The 18,074-nt window shown below is 43.3% G+C and overlaps 2 protein-coding genes across 2 annotated transcripts; both read left to right on the top strand.

The window, feature by feature from the left end:
* Positions 1 to 1,711: 1,711 nt before the first annotated feature.
* Positions 1,712 to 3,955, top strand: LOC129008142 (serine/arginine-rich splicing factor 8-like). Its single transcript, XM_054439990.2, has 2 exons — positions 1,712 to 3,150; positions 3,488 to 3,955. Exon 1 carries the CDS (start codon positions 1,712 to 1,714, stop codon positions 2,588 to 2,590), a length of 879 nt encoding a protein of 292 aa, XP_054295965.2. The 3' UTR covers positions 2,591 to 3,150; positions 3,488 to 3,955.
* A 9,608-nt stretch (positions 3,956 to 13,563) lies between these two features.
* KDM4F (lysine demethylase 4F) lies at positions 13,564 to 15,492 on the top strand. Its single transcript, XM_054439999.2, has one exon. It carries the CDS (start codon positions 13,564 to 13,566, stop codon positions 15,490 to 15,492), a length of 1,929 nt encoding a protein of 642 aa, XP_054295974.2.
* Positions 15,493 to 18,074: the final 2,582 nt, after the last annotated feature.

Here is an 18,074-nt window from a genome sequence, read left to right on the forward strand (position 1 = left end):
TTATAATTCAATAATATTTTAGTTATTCTGTTGCTTAACTTGTTTAAGATTTGGCCACTGGGAGCTGTTTTCATTGGTTCTTGTGCTCTTCTAATATAACCCCATAAATGTTCTAACACAACCTCATCAATACTTTTGTTTGTTTTGTGTTTACCACATTCTTATTTTCCAATGCTCCAAGATGGCTATAGGCTCTTTCTATATTTCCTGCACAGGTCTAGAAACTTTATTTCTTCATAAGTATTGCCACACCTTTTTTTTTTTTTTAACATAATCAGATTGCAGTTTTATTAATCATCTTTAGTCTAGATTGCCTTTTGTTTATTTATAATTCTATTATTGTTTTAATATTTTATGTTGTTTGTTTTTATTTACTAATTGCTGGATTTCAACACAAAGATTTATAGATTTTTAGAAAATATGGATATTAATTTTCAAATAAATATAGTCAGATTCAGTTTTTAAATTTTTGACCTTTAATTTTATTTCAACAAGGTCAAGATTATGCTCAATTTATTAACTTGTGGAGTTGTAACTGATATTTATTTGTAGCTGCACTGGGAAATTTTTGTAAATGTGTTCTACATATTGAAAAGCATTTTCCATTTGGTTTTTGGTAGTTGCAGGTTACAATGATCACAGTTGTTAAGTTTGTTTTGCAAATTCTATAGCTTTTTTTTTTTCGACAGAGTCTCGCTGTCCACCAGGCTGGAGTGCAGTGGTGCCATGTCGGCTCACTGCAACCTCCACCCCCAGGGTTCAAGCAATTCTCCTGTCTCAGCCTCCCCAGTAGCTGGGATTACAGGTGCCCTCAACCACGCTCGGCTAATTTTCTGTATTTTTAGTAGAGACGGGGTTTCACCATATTGGTCAGGCTGGTCTCGAACTCCCGACCCCAGGTGATCCACCCGCCTTGGCCTCCCAAAGTGCTGGGATTACAGGCGTGAGCCACCGCGCCCAGCCAAATTATATAGCATTCCTAACTTTGTTCTCTGCACTATTGGTTTCGATTAAAATGCTGTTACATTAAAAAAAAAAAACAAAACCAACATCTCCTATCATGATTGCATACTTTTCAGTTTTACCATCTAAGTCTGAGTCTTGGCTCTCTATGTGTCAGTGACATGTGGTTAGGTGCATAAAGTTCATTACTGTAATATTGTAATATTTTCCTATGAAATTTCTTTTCATTAACTATAAAACGTTCTTCTTTGATCCTATCAATACACTGGATATTAACATTGCTACCCTAGGTTTCTTTTGTTTAGTATTTGTCTGGATTGCCTGTTCCCATAAATTGACTTTTAATCACTTAGCGTTGTTCTAAGATTGATTTAAAATGTAGAATAAAAGGGAAGATTATGGGAGGGTGGGATGGCTAATGTAAATCCAGCCCAGTGATTACATTAGCTGGGCGCTGATTAGGTTAGGATGTTGCCCAGGTATAAAGCCAGGATCTTCGGGACCTGGCTTCATTTGCAGTTCAGCTACCAAGAGGAAACCTTCCTCTGGGTCCTGGAGTATTTGGCCTGAAATTGGGAATTTGGGAATTGCTGCTCCAGAGCGCTCCCTGCGGAGCTCGGCCGCCCGCCTCTCCCCCAGGTCTCTCCCGGCGTCCCCGCGCGGGGCGCAACCGCGAGAGAGGAACGCAGGTCGCCCAGCCAGCGTCCAGTGCAGCGCCAGTTTCTGGGCCGGGGCTGCTCTCTGAGCCATGAGCTGCGGCCGCCCCCCTCCCGACGTGGACGGCATGATCACCCTCAAGGTGGACAACCTGACCTACCGCACCTCTCACGACAGCTTGAGGCGCGTGTTCGAGAAGTACGGGCGCGTGGGCGACGTGTACATCCCGCGGGAGCCCCACACCAAGGCGCCCCGGGGCTTCGCCTTCGTCCGCTTTCACGACCGGCGCGACGCCCAAGACGCCGAGGCCGCCATGGACCGGGCCATGCTGGACGGACGCGAGCTGCGGGTGCAGATGGCGCTCTATGGCCGCCGGGACCTGCCTTGCAGCAGCCAGGAAGAGCCACGCGGCAGGTCCTGGGGCGGCCGCTACGGACGGCGGAGCCGCAGCCCCAGGGGGCGACACCGCAGCCAATCCCGGGGTCCCAGCTACTCTAGGTCCCGCAGCAGATCTCACTATGGGGGGTCTCACTATAGCCCGTCTCCCTGCAGATCTCGCTACTGCCGATCTCCCTACAGACGATCTCATTACAGGGGATCTCGCTACGGCCGATCTCCCTACAGTCGATCTTACAGCCGGCATCACCACAGCCGATCTCCCTACAGGGAATCTCACTACAGGGAATCTCGCTACAGGAGGTCTCCCTACATCCGGTCTTCCCGCAACAGGTCTCCCTACAGCCGCTCTCACTCGAAGTCTGGGTCTCGCTCTCGATCTCCATCAACCTCCAAATCCAGCTCTCCGCGAAGATCCAAGTCCTCCTGTGTCTCCAGATCTTGTTCACAGTCCAGGTCTAGATCTACGTCCAGGAATCCTCCCCCCACATCCAAGAGGGAATCCAAGTCCAGGTCGCGATCCAAGAGTCCTCCCAAGTCTCCTGAAGGGGAAAAAGGACAAGTGCCCTCCTAGGAAAATGATCATCAGCTAACGCGTGATGGAGGACTTGGGGAAAAGGACTCCATACTCAGTCCATGGAAGCAGAGTCACTGGAAGAAGCGACTGCCTAATGAAACAGTTGTGTGACATTTGTCTACCTTTTTTTTTTTTTTTACCAGTTTGAAGCGTTGCTTCAGATGGCAAGATTCATTTTATGTGCCATTTTGTTGTTTTCAAATTTTCTTGTAATTTAGTGAGGTCAACGACTTTAGATTGGATTTGGATATTTGAGGGGAAATTTTATGTTTGTCTTTTTTGTGTGTGTTTTATTTTTGAGATGTAGTCTAGCTCTGCTGCCCACGCTGGAGTGCAGTGGCGCCATCTGCATCTTCCACCTCCTGGGTTCGAGCAATTCTCAGGCCTCAGCCTCTGGAGTAGCTGGAATTACAGATGCCAGCCACCACGGAGGGCTAATTTTTGTATTTTTGGATTTTTGGTAGAGACGGGGTTTCACCATGTTGGCCAGCCTGCCCTCGAACTCCTGGGCTCAAGTGATCTCCTCACCTTGGCCACCTAAAGTTCTGCGATTACAGGTGTGAGACCCTTCACCCAGTGTATATTTGATTCTATAGTGCTGATATTTTTGGTTTGAAATGAACAGGTTGGTAACCTAATTTGTGGCGTCCTGTCTCTTAAGAAATGTGTGCAGCCATTACACACAGCCCAACGCTGTCACGACATTGCCTCAAAACTGCCTTCATTCCTTAAAGTTAAAAACTTACAAAAGGCAGTATAAATGTATATGTGTAATGTTATTACCTTTAAATCTAACTGGTAATGTGACCCAAATTTGTATAAAGATTTTTCAGGTGAAAAGACCGGGTTTTGAGCAAACACAATTCTAATCTCTTCTGTGTTTTTGTGTACCAGGCCTGGCTGCATAGCGGTTGAGTGATGCTGGTTAGCTGTTAAGGTGGCCTGTTGCAGTGCAGAGTGCTGAGCTGTTTCCTGTTTTCTTCTGATTGCTCCTGAAAAAAGAAGCCCTGTCCTGAAGAACAAATGGCTGTTCAGTTTATTAAAATGCCTGTCAACTGCCCTTCCAGTCACCCAGGCCTGGAAGAGAAATAATAGAGCATGCAGTGAGCACATCTAGCTGATATGATAATCACACCTCTTCCCCCTCTCTATTCTGTTAAATGGCAAATCTGATCATGTCAACATACATGAACTTAAAATATGGGGAATGTTATGGAAGAAATGGCTTGTAACTGTAGGTACTTATAACATGGTGTATGTTTTTGATTGTGAATATTTCTTACTATAACCATGTTTCTATCATTGAATTAAAATGTTTTCTTGGTGTAACCTTTTCTCAAAATAAAACTAGAAATATTTTGTAGAAAGTTGGTTGTTTTATTTTGCTGTTGGACTACTTTCTGCTATTTGTACTTTAGGGAAAATTATTTTACCAAGTTTCTCATAGGATTCAATTACAATTAAAAAAAACTCTACAAGGTTTAGCTATGTGCTTTATTATTTTATCACAATGTAGTTTCTTTGTACACTCTTTCCTCTTCCTACCTGTGATTTTTAACTTCTAAAGGTCTTTTCAAAGAGTCAGATTTTGATTTTCGTGATTACCTTTACTGGGTGTAATATTTTCTTTTGTAATTGTTTCTGCTTATACCTTTATTTTCTTTCCTTTTTTATTTTAATTCATCCAGTTTACTGAGTTGAGTGCTAAATTCAATCATTTTTGAACTTGCTGATTTTTTTCTTTCAGTTCAATTAGATACTCCTCTTTATATGTGTTATGATTTGACCTTAAATCCTGATATTAACTCACCATACCAATCTGCCATAATCGAACCATCCTGGGTGGTGGAACTGATGGCCTCTGTACAGTTAAAGCTGTGGTTGAAGACTGTGTGGCGTCACTAAGTTACTAAGGTAGCTTAAAGCTCAGCATTTTGTTTGTGACACATTTGTCTTCAAATATTCTGAAATATACTGGACTCGACCACACTAGAAGTTTAAAGATTTGGAAAGAAAATACTGGAAGAACCTCAGCCTCCTATTTGATGAAAACAGTAAATAATGTAATCCTGGACAAGTAGGAACAATTAAGGACTTTCTGGAGCAGGAATGTGAGGTTGGCATTGAAGAGAGTGTCAACACACCCTACCTGTACTTTGGCATGTGGACGACCACCTTTCCATAGCTCATGGAGGACATGGACCTTTACATCAACTACCATCACTTCAGGGAGCCCCTATATTGGTACGCAGTGCCCCAAACCATAGTCGGAATGCTCAGCCAGGGAGCTTTTCCAGGTAGTTCTCATGGTTATGAGGCCTTCCTGTGGCACAAGATGGCCCTCATCATGCCCACAGTGCTCATGCAGAATGGGATTCCCTTATATAGCATGACTCAGGAGGCTGGAGAGTTCACAGTGACATTTCCCTATGACTACCACACAGGCTTCAACTGCACAGAGACCATCAATTTCACCACCCAGGATGGGTAGATTATGGCAATATGGCCTCTCAGTGTAGCTGTGGGGAGGACAGGGTGGCCTTTTCCATGGACGCCTTCATGCACATCATGAAACCTGATCATTATGACCTATGGAAAAGCTAGCAAGATGGGGCCATTGTGGATCAAAAGGAGCCCAGGGTGCTGGCCAGACAGGAGCTCATTACTTGGCAGGAGGACATTGCACCTGGCCTGAAGCTCCTCTGGACCTGACTTCTTCTAGGCCTGTGGTGCTGGATGGTGGGACCTACCACTGAGCCCACATGTACCAGTTGCAGTTTCCCTGGTTCCCTGTGGCAGCCCAGGAGACTGATGCCCATCCAAAGGTCGTTGACCCCAGAGGCTCCCAAGAACACACCATGGCCCACCATCTATCTCGGGTCTGTTTGCCCTGGTTCTCTGCCTGTCAACTGGAAGACGTGGTCGTGGTGGTCCTTTTCAGGAACTAGGAGCTCAGGAGGGGATCCTCCAGTCTCCCACCAAGTGGCACAGCACACAGAGCTCTCGATCCCTGGGGTTAGCCCCTAGTTGGAATGGAGTTTGATAGGCAAGCCTGTATCTCTCAGGCCTGCATCTCAGTATCTCATCAAGGCTTCCAGGTGCTGCAGTACCCCCATCTTCAACCTTTGGAGGGACCTGGGATAGGATGCTTTAATTGTCCGGCCTGGCCTGTGTTTGATACACCCAGAATAGCATGGCACTAAATCACCCCGATTGTGTTCCACTGATTCTTCCCAACATCATTGTGCCACTCAGCATATTCTCCAGGGATGCTGTTGGGGACTGCATAGCCTCTTGAACCTAGCTGAGGTTGTAGCAATGGACCATTCTTATACCTCTGGGGTCTTGGCCCCAACTGATGTTGTCAGAATATGCTGGGCCCTGACTCATCTCCTGGGGCTCAAGCCAGACAGTGCTGCACCTCTGAATTTGGAGCTATGTGCCTCTGATACATTATCTTAATCCTTTGAACCCTTGGCTACTGAATATATTGCCAAATGTGGCTGTCCCTCTGACCATAACCTAACCCTACCAGCCAAAGAAGGCTCCACCCAAGCACAATTTGAGCCTGGGATTGTCTCAGTCTCTTTTACCTTGAAGAACTAATATATACCCAAGGCTACCAGAGGCTGTCTCCTGTTTATTAAATTAATTTTTCCTAGTGTATATCTACCAAGTAAAGAAAGGAATATCCTGAAAACATTTTAAAATCACTATTATAAAAGAGATAAACCTAAAGCTAAGTGATTCAGAATGATTGAAAAACAAAAGAATGGGCAAAACTTGATCAAGGAAAATGCAAGCAAAAGAAAAGAGGGGTGGTAGATCTTAATATAAAATGAATAAATTTTAGGTATTTCATATAACTGCAATGATATAATATCTGTCTTTTTATTTCTAGTTGTTTCACTTGGCATGGTGTCCTCAAGGTGCATCCATGTAGCAGCATGTGTCAGAATTTCCTTCATTTTCAAGGTTGAATAATACTGCATCATATGTATACACCACATTTTGCTTATTCCAATCATCCATGGATGGACACTTGGGTTGTTTCCTCCTTTTGGCTATGTGCATGGTGCTGTTATGAACACTGGTATAAAAGTATCTGTGTGAGTCCCTGGTAAAACCATTTTAATCATCTTTTAGAAGTTCCATATTCTTCCTTGGACATCATTAATATGCCTTTGCATCTGCCTTGACTGGAGATCTGATGTATATCTGTAGTAAATTAGTTTTTAATATCATCTTAATTTCAAAAATTGTAATTAAATTAAATTTAAATGAAATTAAAATGTTAGATTAAAAGTTAATTGTGTCACTTCTCATGAATTTGGGGAAACTTCTGACAGCAACATACCTTGTACTTCTCTACCAACTATATGCACACCAACATTTATTACTATGGGGGAGAATTCATGGATCTCTCCATTCTATCCTATGTCCCAGGTTTAGGAGTCTAGAGTTTCTTTCAATATCCCCTTATCATGGATGTCTCCGTGGCTTTGAAACAGCATTTTCATTCTTCAAATAGTCAGTTAGAGCCTGGGGAAAGGTGTGCTCCACATCTTTTTATTCCTGCTAGTGGTAACTCACTATGGGTACCATGTAGCTCTGTGGGAAGCTGGGCATGGTGACCAGGTGGCTGTGTGGAGCCAGGAAGCTCTTGCCAAGCTCACAGCCAGCACTGTACATGCACTGAAGCTCACCAGATCCCTTTACCTGGCACAGGACGGGCAGTGCAAAGCTTGTGTGCTTCTCTCAGAGTGAGCGTGGGTGGGTAGTGGGCACTGCTTCTAGTGGGCTTCCTTCCCTGGCCTTCTGGTCTCAGAGGCTGCCAAAGTCCTGATTGTATCCACGTAGGGTGAGCGCTTGCCCAGAGAATCCAGAGGTGGGTGTCCCAGGCCCCTGTGCTGGGCTCAGGCTGTACTTGGGAGAGGGTTACCCAGGGAGTTTTCCGTGCTGGGCTTGTGTTTCTAGGAGGAAATTGGGAGGGGCCGGCATGGGCTGCAGGGTCCAGAGAGGATTGTACCACAGAGGTGGAGAAGAAAGTCCTGGTAAAGTCTCATTTCCCTCCTCTTTTCCTCCTCAGAACAAGCTCCACGAGGACATGGTGCAGGCTTAGGGCCAGAAGGTTGAGATCTAGCCTAGAACCCATGTGAGTTTGATTAAGGAAAAATTATAGTTGGTAAGAAACAAGTTGGAGTAGTGTTTGAAAAACCAGAGAATTTAAGCCACTTTATTGTGTTGAGGACAGAAAAGAAATGGACACATATACAGATATAGAAAACAAACAAACGTAACAAGATACAATGTATGCACCTGGTAATAGAGAATACTCAGCTTTTTCAAGTGCTAATGAATGATTCACAAAATTAGACAATATATTAGGATGAAAACAAAACATCAATAACTTATCAAAAGAAAAAGAAAAAATCAATACCATAAAATAAAACTAGAAATTGGTTTTAAAAATAGAAAATGTAGAGATGCTTTTTTCTGAAAGGTGAACATTCCTTATTGGGCAAGCTTTAGATAAGATGAAAACACAAGCCAAAACAGCCAAATTCCACTGGCTTTTCAAAGCTGTGGGTTATTTGACATTGTTAATTCATTGGCTCAGTCCAATAAACAAGTCCTCACTAAGTAAGCAAGACAGTTTTTATCAGCAATGTGGACTGTGCAGAAACTAAAACAGGATTAGATGACAGAGAAGAATGGGTAGGGGCTGCCTGAGCTGCGGGTCCCGGATGCATTCACAGAGCAGGAGACCTTTTTGAGACCTAGTTGACCAAACGGAAAGTCCAGAGCAGAATTTTGCACTTGCAGGGAACAGCAAGTACAATAGACCTACCATGGAAATTAGTGATTTTCTTTCTCCAGGAATACAAAAGAAGCTTACTTGTGTCTCGGACAGAGAGGGGAAGGGAGAGAGGCTGGGGACAGAACATGTACAGCCTCATGTTTCAAGTTAAATGCATTATTTGGTGTTCCTTCAACTTGAAGTGAGAAGGCATCAGAAGCTTAAAACAGCAGTTGACAAGATGTGATTGACACATTTAAATAATCAGTTTAGTGGCTCTATGTAGAGTTTGCAAGTAGGAGAAGCAGTTTGACCATTTATAATACAAGTGAGAGTGACAGTTGCTTAGGCTTAATTGTTAGTTTTGAAATTGCATAGCCAGCCTCATCAATGTAGTGAAACTCAGTTTCTGCAGAAGAAAGTTAAAAAAAAATTACCTGGGTGTGGTGGCACATGCCCGTATTCCCAGCTACTCAGGAGGCTCAGAGAGGAGGATCACTTGAGCCTGGGAGGTCAAAGTTGCAGTCAGCCATGATTGCCGCACTGCAGTCTAGCCTGGGTGACAGAGGCAGACTGTCTTGAAAACCAGCAACAAAAAGGAAGTGCACAAAAGTGGATGGAACACATTTTGGAAATTGAAAATGATAGTTTTCATACGGAAAGAAACATTCTGAGAAGAAAGCCACCTTGCTCGTTAAGTAGGACCCTTCCTTTCTTCCCCTATCAGCATTTCAGTAGGAAATTTTAAAGTAGGAATAATCAGAAATTGGTGCTTCTCTAAAGTTTTCAATAAACAGCAGAAAAACACATACCTTCCTGCCTCTTCCATTCATTCAGGCAACTTTGTCTTTCCTAATGTAACAAGAGAAGGAAGTTTATTCTTTGGAAAATTCAACCTGAGAGATGAACTCAGAGACTCCAGGCACAGAGGAGGATGGAGTGAGATGCCTGGCTGAAATGAGGTTAAAGCTAACACTGACATGGTGGAATCACAAGATGAAAGCATGCTGCATTCACAGGGAATAGCCCTAGAGAGCTGCTGGACCCACAGCACATCTTGCACGACCAAGGAATAAACTTTTATGTGATAGGTAAAAGCCTCATTGCCTCTGGACTGCAGTCGGCAGACGGCCTTCAGCTGCAGAGAGCTGCCTCACCCAAGGCCATGCCTCTTCCCAATTTGACTGACATCCCATGACTTCTCAGAGCTGGAGGATAAAGCTTCACCATCTCTGCTCAACCCGGGACAACCTTGCAAAGCCATTTGAGCTCCAGAGCTCCCTGCAGGATCAGCTGCCTATCTTTGGCCCTAACCCACAGATCAACATTTCCCTGTGCTCACATCTGCTTCCCCCTCCTCCCTTTCTCAGATACAGATCCCAAGGACACTCTTTAAGAAAGATCTTGGTGCTGATGTCTTAGAGTCTGCTCTGTAGTAAACCTGACCTGCAAGTGTACTTTAGGTTTCTTTGTGTTTAAACGGCGTATTTTCTTGAGAGAATAAAGATCAATCACCACCCTGCTGAAATTATATTCCTTCTTTGCATGGTTATTCAGTGATGTGCGGAGATTGAAATGGCCACATGGGAATCTCAGCTTCCTATGTATGGCATTATTGTTGTGACTCCATTGAAAACATGTTCCTTTGAACACTGGAAGTCATGAGGACAAAAAGCAAACATCTTACATTTGGCATGATGAATGAGTCCCTGTTTCATGCCTGGATTTACTGGAACCATGCACTCTGGCTCTGAGAGGAACAGTCTCATGTCCAGAGCAATGGGCTCTCACATGCATTTTTAGTGGGAATGTGACATCATACAGCCCCTTTGAAAAACTATGTCAGTCTTCTATAAACTTGCACACTCATCTGTCTCTGGCAATTCTCCTTCTAGGTATCTGCCCAACTGGTAAGAATGAAGAACTGTGAACAATCCATGTATCTCTGAAAAGATGAGTAGAAAAACTATAGTGTATTAAAATATAATTCATTGATTAAAAGGAGTTAACTGCTGGTACATGCAACAGGATAGATAATCTCACAAACATCCCATATGGGAAAAGTAGCAAAATCCAAGTGAATACTTACTGTATGATTCCATTCCTACTCATTCCCAAATCAGGCCATACTCCCCTGTAATCACAGAACTTAGAAAGTGGTTGCCTCTGGTGGGGAGTCGGGATTGGCTGGAAAGCTTCTGTCCTGAGAGAATCCTATGGGGCTGTGCTAATGTTCTACATCTTTTATGTGTTGATTACGTGGGTGTATATAATTTTTAAAACTCACTAAAGTGGAGACCTATGATCTATGTGTTTTATTGCCTATATCTTAAACTGGAGAAAAGCAAATAGGAGACAAGACAAGGGCAGCTAGAAAAGTAAGAACCATCTTACTAAATTCTAGAAAGCTCAATCTTGGGTTAGCATGCCAGGCAAGTAGTTGTTTACTCTATTTTTTGTTGTTTTTATTGTACCGTTATTTTTCATCGTTTCTTTCTTTTTGTGAATGCATTTGATCCTCGGTTAGTTGAATCCACTGCTGCTGAACCCAGAGGATATGGAGGCCTGACTGCCTTCTGTGACCAAGATATCCATTCATAGACATGAGTACATGTGAGCCCCAAGCGCTATTCATGTCCAAGCATTTTCAGAGCAACATTTTTTGTAAGAGGTCAAAAGTAGAAAGGAACTAAATACCCATTAAAAACACAAACATTTATACCATTGAATAAATTACAGCAAGGAAACAAGACAAAGTACAGCTGCACAGAAGAACATAGATGAGGGAAATGTCACACAAAAAATACATGAAAATACATAAAACACAACTCTATTTATATTTATATAGGGTCATAACATTTTCAAAATAGACAATATTTTAATTAATTTAATTTGTTTAGAATTCTTATGAAAGAGAGCTTTGTCACTTCTCAGCTATTTGTTTACTTAGTCTTTAATTTATATCAGTATGAACTCATAGATATTTATTTCACATTTTGGATTATAATTGAATTTACATATTTTCTTGCTCAATTTGTTGGAGATTTGGCCGTTGGGAATCGTTTTCCTTCTGTCCCACTGGAAGTAACCGCATTTTTTATTGTGTGTATTTACGGCGTTTTTATTTTCCGTGGCTACAAATGCTTTGGGCTCTTTCTGTATATTACTTGCCCAGGTCTAGAAAGTGTTCTTTATCAATACTTCCACTTATGTATTTTTTCTTTAAAAAACTGTCAGATTTTAGTTTTATTAATCACCTTTATTTTAGTATACATTTTCCCTTTTATCTTTCTATCATTATTTCTATCTTTCATTTTCTTCTGAAGAATTTTGTTCCATTGTGTTTTTACTCACTGCTTGAGTTCAACGTGAAGATCAATAGGATTTTAGAAATGTGCATATTAATTTTCAGATAAATATGGTTGGATTCAGGTTTTGTATTGTTGGCTTTCAATTTCATTTCATTTTGGCCAGTATATTCATTTAATATAATTTTTATTTGATATTTACTTTGTAGTCCTATATTGGTAAATTTATCTATTATAAATGTTACCTATGTACTGAAAAGCATTTCACATTTGCTTTTTAATTGTTACAATCTCTATCCTCAAAGTTCTTAAGTTTGTACATATTACTAAACATTATTAATTTTCTGCTCTGCCTTATTGGTTTCTGAAAGGGTAATGTTAAACACACACACACACACACACACACACACACACACACACAAATCCCAACACGATTGCAGATTTTACTGTTTGACCTTACAACAACTCTCAGTCTTGGCTTCAGTGTGTCACTGTTGTGTGGTTAGGTGCATAAAGTTCATCCCTGTAATATTTTCCTATGAATTTTTTTTCATTAACTATAAAATGTCCCTCTTGGATCTTATATATACACTGGATGTTAATATTGTTACCCTCGGTTTCTTTTAGTATTTATTTAGATTCCCTGTTCCCATAACTTGACTTTTAATCACTTAGCATTGTTCTAGGATTTAAATGTAAAACAAAAGGGAGGGGCACAGACGGGTGGGATGCCTAATCTGGACCCAGCCCAGTGATTGCATTAGCTGGGCACTGATTGGGTTAGGATGCCGCCCAGTTATAAAGCCAGGGTCTTTGCAACCTGGGGCTGCATTTGGAGTTCAGCTACCAAGAGGAAACCTTCTCTCTGGGTCCTGGAGTATTTTCATCAGCAATTGTGAGTTTTTGGTGGAAGTTAGGTCATTTTATTTCTCCGTTGGAGCAGTTTTTGATATTTGTCCTACTGAGAAAATTATTCTCACTCAAGTTGCTCATAAGATTCAGTTACAATTTTTAAAACATCTCAGCAAGATTTTTAGCTATGCCCCCTAAGTTATCTCAATTGTTTCATTTGTATTTTCTTTTCTCTTCATGCCTATGGTTTTTACTTCTCACCATCTTTTTGAAAAGTCAAATTTTAGTTTTTTGTCATCATTCCTATTGGAGGTTCTGTTTCCTTTTGCAATGGTTTCTGCTTGTGTCTTTATTTTCATTGTTGCCTTTGATGTTAATGCATCCAGTTTCTTGAGTGGATTGCTTAATTCATTCCTTTGCAAACTTGATCATTTTCACTCTTAGTTTGATTAGATGCTGCTCTTTTTCTATTTTGTTATTTGACCTTATATCCTGATGTTAACACAGCATACCCTTTAGTTTAGCTGAATACTAGCTGAGTATTTCTTTTGTCTGGTTATACACGTATTTTAAAATATTCTGTATTTTGTGTTGTTGTTTAGGTTTATTGATTTGATTTCCTAGAAGAGACGCCCGGGTACAGTGGAGTTACCAGCTACTGGGGCATCCAAGCCTGAGAATCAAGAGAAGCCTCACAGTGACACCCCCAACTGAGGAAACTCACAGAGCTGCCAGTGGAGCTGGGACTCCAGCTGGGGCGCCTGCCCCACTGGGACATATTCTATTTTCTTTGGACAAAAAAATACTGACTAGAGCAGATTCCCCCTGGGAAGTCAGAAAGCCTCTGAAAGATCTCACTTGTTCAAAATCTCAAGTGTGAATTACTCCCTCACAGATAAACCAAAGTATTTTGAAAAAACAAAGGGGAGAAAAGAAATTCCTCCCTAGCACTCTCAGGCATCTAGAGGACACCCAAGAACTTGGGAGTCAGCTGCTTCTTGTGTGCAGCCATGAAGTCTGTGCACTCCAGTCCCCAGAACACGAGTTATACCATCATGACTTTTTACCCAACCATGGAAGAATTTACAGATTTCAACAAATATGTTGCTTACATGGAGTCCCAAGGCGCACACCGAGCTGGGCTCGCCAAGGTAATTCCACCCAAGGAATGGAAAGCCAGAAAGACTTATGATGATATCGAAGACATCTTAGTAGCCACTCCCCTCCAGCAGGTGACCTCTGGGCAGGGAGGTGTGTTTACTCAATACCATAAAAAGAAGAAAGCCATGACCGTGGGGAAGTATCGCCACTTGGCAAAGAGTAAAAAATATCAGACTCCGCCGCACCAGAATTTTGCAGATTTGGAGCAACAATACTGGAAGAGCCACCCCGGTAATCCACCAATTTATGGTGCTGATATTAGCGGCTCCTTATTTGAAGAAAGCACTAAACAATGGAACCTACAACACCTGGGAACAATTCTGGACCTGTTGGAGCAGAAATGTGGTGTTGTCATTGAGGGTGTCAACACACCCTACCTGTACTTTGGCATGTGGAAGACCACGTTCGCTTGGCACACGGAGGACATGGACCTTTACAGCATCAACTACCTGCACTTTGGGGAGCCCAAAACTTGGTACGTGGTGCCCCCAGAACATGGTCAGCGCCTGGAACGCCTGGCCACGGAGCTCTTCCCAGGCGGTTTCCGGGGCTGTGAGGGCTTCCTGCGGCACAAGGTGGCCCTCATCTCGCCTACAGTTCTCAAAAAGAATGGGATCCCCTTCAATCGCATGACTCAGGAGGCTGGAGAGTTCATGGTGACCTTTCCCTATGGCTACCATGCTGGCTTCAATCACGGCTTCAACTGCGCAGAGGCCATCAACTTTGCCACTCCACGATGGATTGATTATGGCAAAGTGGCTTCACAGTGCAGCTGTGGCGAGGCGAGAGTGACCTTTTCCATGGACGCCTTCAAGCGCATCCTGCAACCAGAGAGCTATGAGCTCTGGAAACACAGGCAAGACTTGACTGTTGTGGATTTTATGGAGCCCAGGGTTGCAGAAAGCCAAGAGGTGAGCACCTGGAGGGAGGACATAGCACTTAGGAGAGCTGCTCTGGGCCTGAGACATCTCCAGAACCACATAACCAGCTGTCCCACACGGACTGTGCCCCCAGGGCTCTGTTACAACCCAAAGGGCAGTGGTACCGTTGCTGTGCCTGGATCTGCAATCCAAACCCCGGAGACGTCAGCCTGGGTTCTTCCCCCTTCCACTGGAAGGCAGGGTCCTTCTCGTGGCTGTGGTCGTGGTCGAGGTCGTGGTCGAGGTCGTGGTCGAGGCCGCGGTCGTCGTCCTCGAGAACTGGGGACTGAGGAGACAACTGTTCAGTCTGCATCTAAGAGGCGCCTCTCAGTGGGGACAGGGAGCAGAGCTCCAGGCGGCAAATCTCAGCTCCAGTTCGCCGATGAAGCTTTGACAGACGAACCCGCACCTTTGAGCGGTGGCCTTCTGCATTTTGCCAAGGCTTCTGGCTGCTGCTGTGCCCCTGATCTTCAACCCCTGGGGCCCCCACTGGATCCTGATGAACCCATGCACCCTGGCCCCTGCCTGCTATCCCTCGACAGCACTGCTAGTAGTCTTCCTGATGTTGTCCCTATGACTCCTCTCAGTGTCACTGTGCCTTTGATTACATTGTCCAGGGACACTGGTGGGGACTGGAACTCCCCGGTGAACCTGGCCAAGGTTGTAGCAATGGAGCATTCTTATGCCTCTAGGGTTCCAGTCCCAAATAAGTTTTCCAGGATCTCCTGGGCCCCTGACTCATCTGCTGGGGCTAAAGCCAGAAAGAGATACGCCACTGAATTTGGAGATGCTTTCCTCCAATGCATTGTCAATCCTCTGGACCCATGGCTATTGAATACGGTGTCAAATGTCAAGTGATATCTACTTCTTGTCCCAACCCCAGGAATCAGAGAAGATTGCTGCCCAGCACAATTCTGGCCTGGGCCTCTCCACAGTGAAGATTCTTTACCTCCAATAACTGACAAATTTCCAAGGCCCCCAGATGCTGTCTCCAATTGTGACAACCAGGGCTCCCAGAGGCCATTGAACTCCCCACCCCAAAGGTTGCTGTAGGATGTTGTAATATCTCTCAGGGACTCTCTGTCTTCTCCTAATCATTGTGCCTGTGGCCTTCACCATGGCCAGATGCCATGGACAGCACTTGTTGCTTTTGTGCCCTCAGGATACCTCCCTTACAGTGCTATGTGTCCATATCCCACAGTAATTTGGACTCACATTGGATGATGCTGAGAATCTCACTGAATCTCTCATTTTTACCTCCCATTTGGTCCTCTGTTTCTCTGGCCCTGGATTCCACTGGACATTGCTACAGCCCCAGTGAGTTTTGGGGCTTCTCACAATCCTTCAACTGCAACATGCACTCCACCCCAGGCCACCATCCACTGTTCATGCACAAAACTAGACCTGTAGACCAACTGAATCTGCTAGCCATTCATGGCCCCAGAGATATTTTGTAATGTTATTGATGTGTATTAAATTTGCTATCTCTAGTGTGTATCTGCAAAGAAAAAAATCCTTAATACATGTTTTTAATATTAGACTTATATAAAAGATGTGTTGAAAAAAGTGATGAAGAAAAGTGATTGAGATAAAGGAATGGCAAAAGTATACCTAGGAAAGAACAAACATAAAAGTAGAGTCACAGATCTTAATATCAGTCTAAGCTGAGTGAAGACCAAAGGTACATAGAAGGCTTCTCTTCAATGTAAAAGGCTAAATTTCACAATGAAATTGCAGCAGTCATGAATATTGAAGTAAGTTTGGTAAAGTATGACTTATATAAAACAGAAAGAGACTCATTCAACACAGGCACATTGAAGTCACTGACATGGTTTAAATCTCATGTGGAACTGTAATCCCCAGTGTTGGATTTAGGGCCTGGTGGGAGATGATTAGATCATGGGGGCAGTTTCTCATGAACTGTTTTGCACCATCACCCTGGTGTTGTTCTCCCATTAGAATTCTCACAAGATCTCATTGCTTAAAAGTCTGTAGCATGGCTGGGGGTGGTGGCTCATGTCTGTAATCCCAGCACTTTGGGAGGCTGAGGAGGGCGGATCTCCTGAGGTCAGGAGTTTTATACTGGCTTGGCCAACATGGTGAAAACCCATCTCTACTAAAAATACAAAAATTAGCTGGGCATGGCGGTGGGCACCTGTAATCCCAGCTACTTGGGATGCTGAGGTGGGAGAATCGCTTGGACCTGGAAGGTGGAGGTTGCAGTGAGCCGAGATCATGCCACTGCACTCCAGCCTGGGCGACAGAGTGAGACTCCACCTCAAAATAAATAAACAAACAAATAAATAAATAAATAAATAAAGTGTGTAGCACCTCCCCACCATCTTTCTTCTTTCTGCTCCAGACATATAAGATGTGCCTGCTTCTCCTTCACCTTTTGCCATGATTGTAAATTTCCTGAAGCCTCTCCAGAAGCAGAAGCTTCTATGTTTTCTGTATAGCCTTCAGTACCATCACCCAAATAAAACTCTGTTCTACATAAATTACCCAGTCTCAAGTATTTTTCTTATAGCAATGAGAGAACGAACTAATACAGCAAATTGGTACCAGGAATAGGTAATTGTTACAAAGATTTCCGAAAATGTAGAGGTGGCTTTGGAATTGGGTAATCAGCAGAGGTTGGAAGAGTGTGGAGGGCCTAGAAGACTATAGGAGGTTGAGGGAAAGTTTGGAACTTCCTAGACACTTGTTATATTGTTGTGACCAAAATCATGATAGTGATATGGAAAATGAATTCCAGTGTGAGTAGGTCTCAGATTGAGAAGAAGAATTTATTGAGACTGGAGCAAATTTTACTTCTGTTATGTGTTAGCCAAGAGGTTGGCTGCACTGTGCCCCTTTCTAAGGACCTGTGGAACTTTGAACTGGAGAGTGATGATTTAGGGTATCTGGCAGAAGCCATTTTTAAGCAGCAAAGAGTTTAAGATCTGGCCTGTCTGCTTCTAACAGCCTAGGCTCACATTCATCAACAAAGAAATGACCTAAAAGTGGAACTTATATCCAGTTCCAGTGAAGCAGAGTACAAAAGGGCAGCAAAATGTAAAAGTTTAAGAAATTTGCAGCCTGGCCATGTAGCAGAAGAGAAAAGCACATTTTTAGGGGAGGAATTCAAGCTGGCTGCAGAAATTTATATCACTAAAAGGAAGGCAAGTATTAATAGCCAAAATATTAACCAAAACATCTTGAAGGCATATCAGAGACCTTCGTGGCAATGCTTCCCATCATAAGCCTGGAGGTCTAGGAGGACAGAATGGTTTTGTGGCCCATGCTTAGAGCCCTGCTGTCCTGTACAGCCTGTGGACACTGCTGCCTGCATCCCAGTTGCTCCAGCTCTAGCTGTGGCTCCAGGGGCCCAGGTAGAGCTCAGACCATTGCTTCAGAGTGTGCAAGCCATAAACCTTGGAGGCTTCCACGTGGTGTTA

The sequence above is a fragment of the Pongo pygmaeus genome, chromosome 9 (genome assembly GCF_028885625.2).
Source record: "Pongo pygmaeus isolate AG05252 chromosome 9, NHGRI_mPonPyg2-v2.0_pri, whole genome shotgun sequence".
In the NCBI taxonomy this organism is placed as follows: domain Eukaryota; kingdom Metazoa; phylum Chordata; class Mammalia; order Primates; family Hominidae; genus Pongo; species Pongo pygmaeus.

Excerpts from the sequence above, each read along its gene's own strand:
- LOC129008142 (XM_054439990.2), top strand. The coding sequence starts at position 1,712 with ATGAGCTGCGGCCGCCCCCCTCCCGACGTGGACGGCATGATCACCCTC.
- KDM4F (XM_054439999.2), top strand. The coding sequence starts at position 13,564 with ATGAAGTCTGTGCACTCCAGTCCCCAGAACACGAGTTATACCATCATG.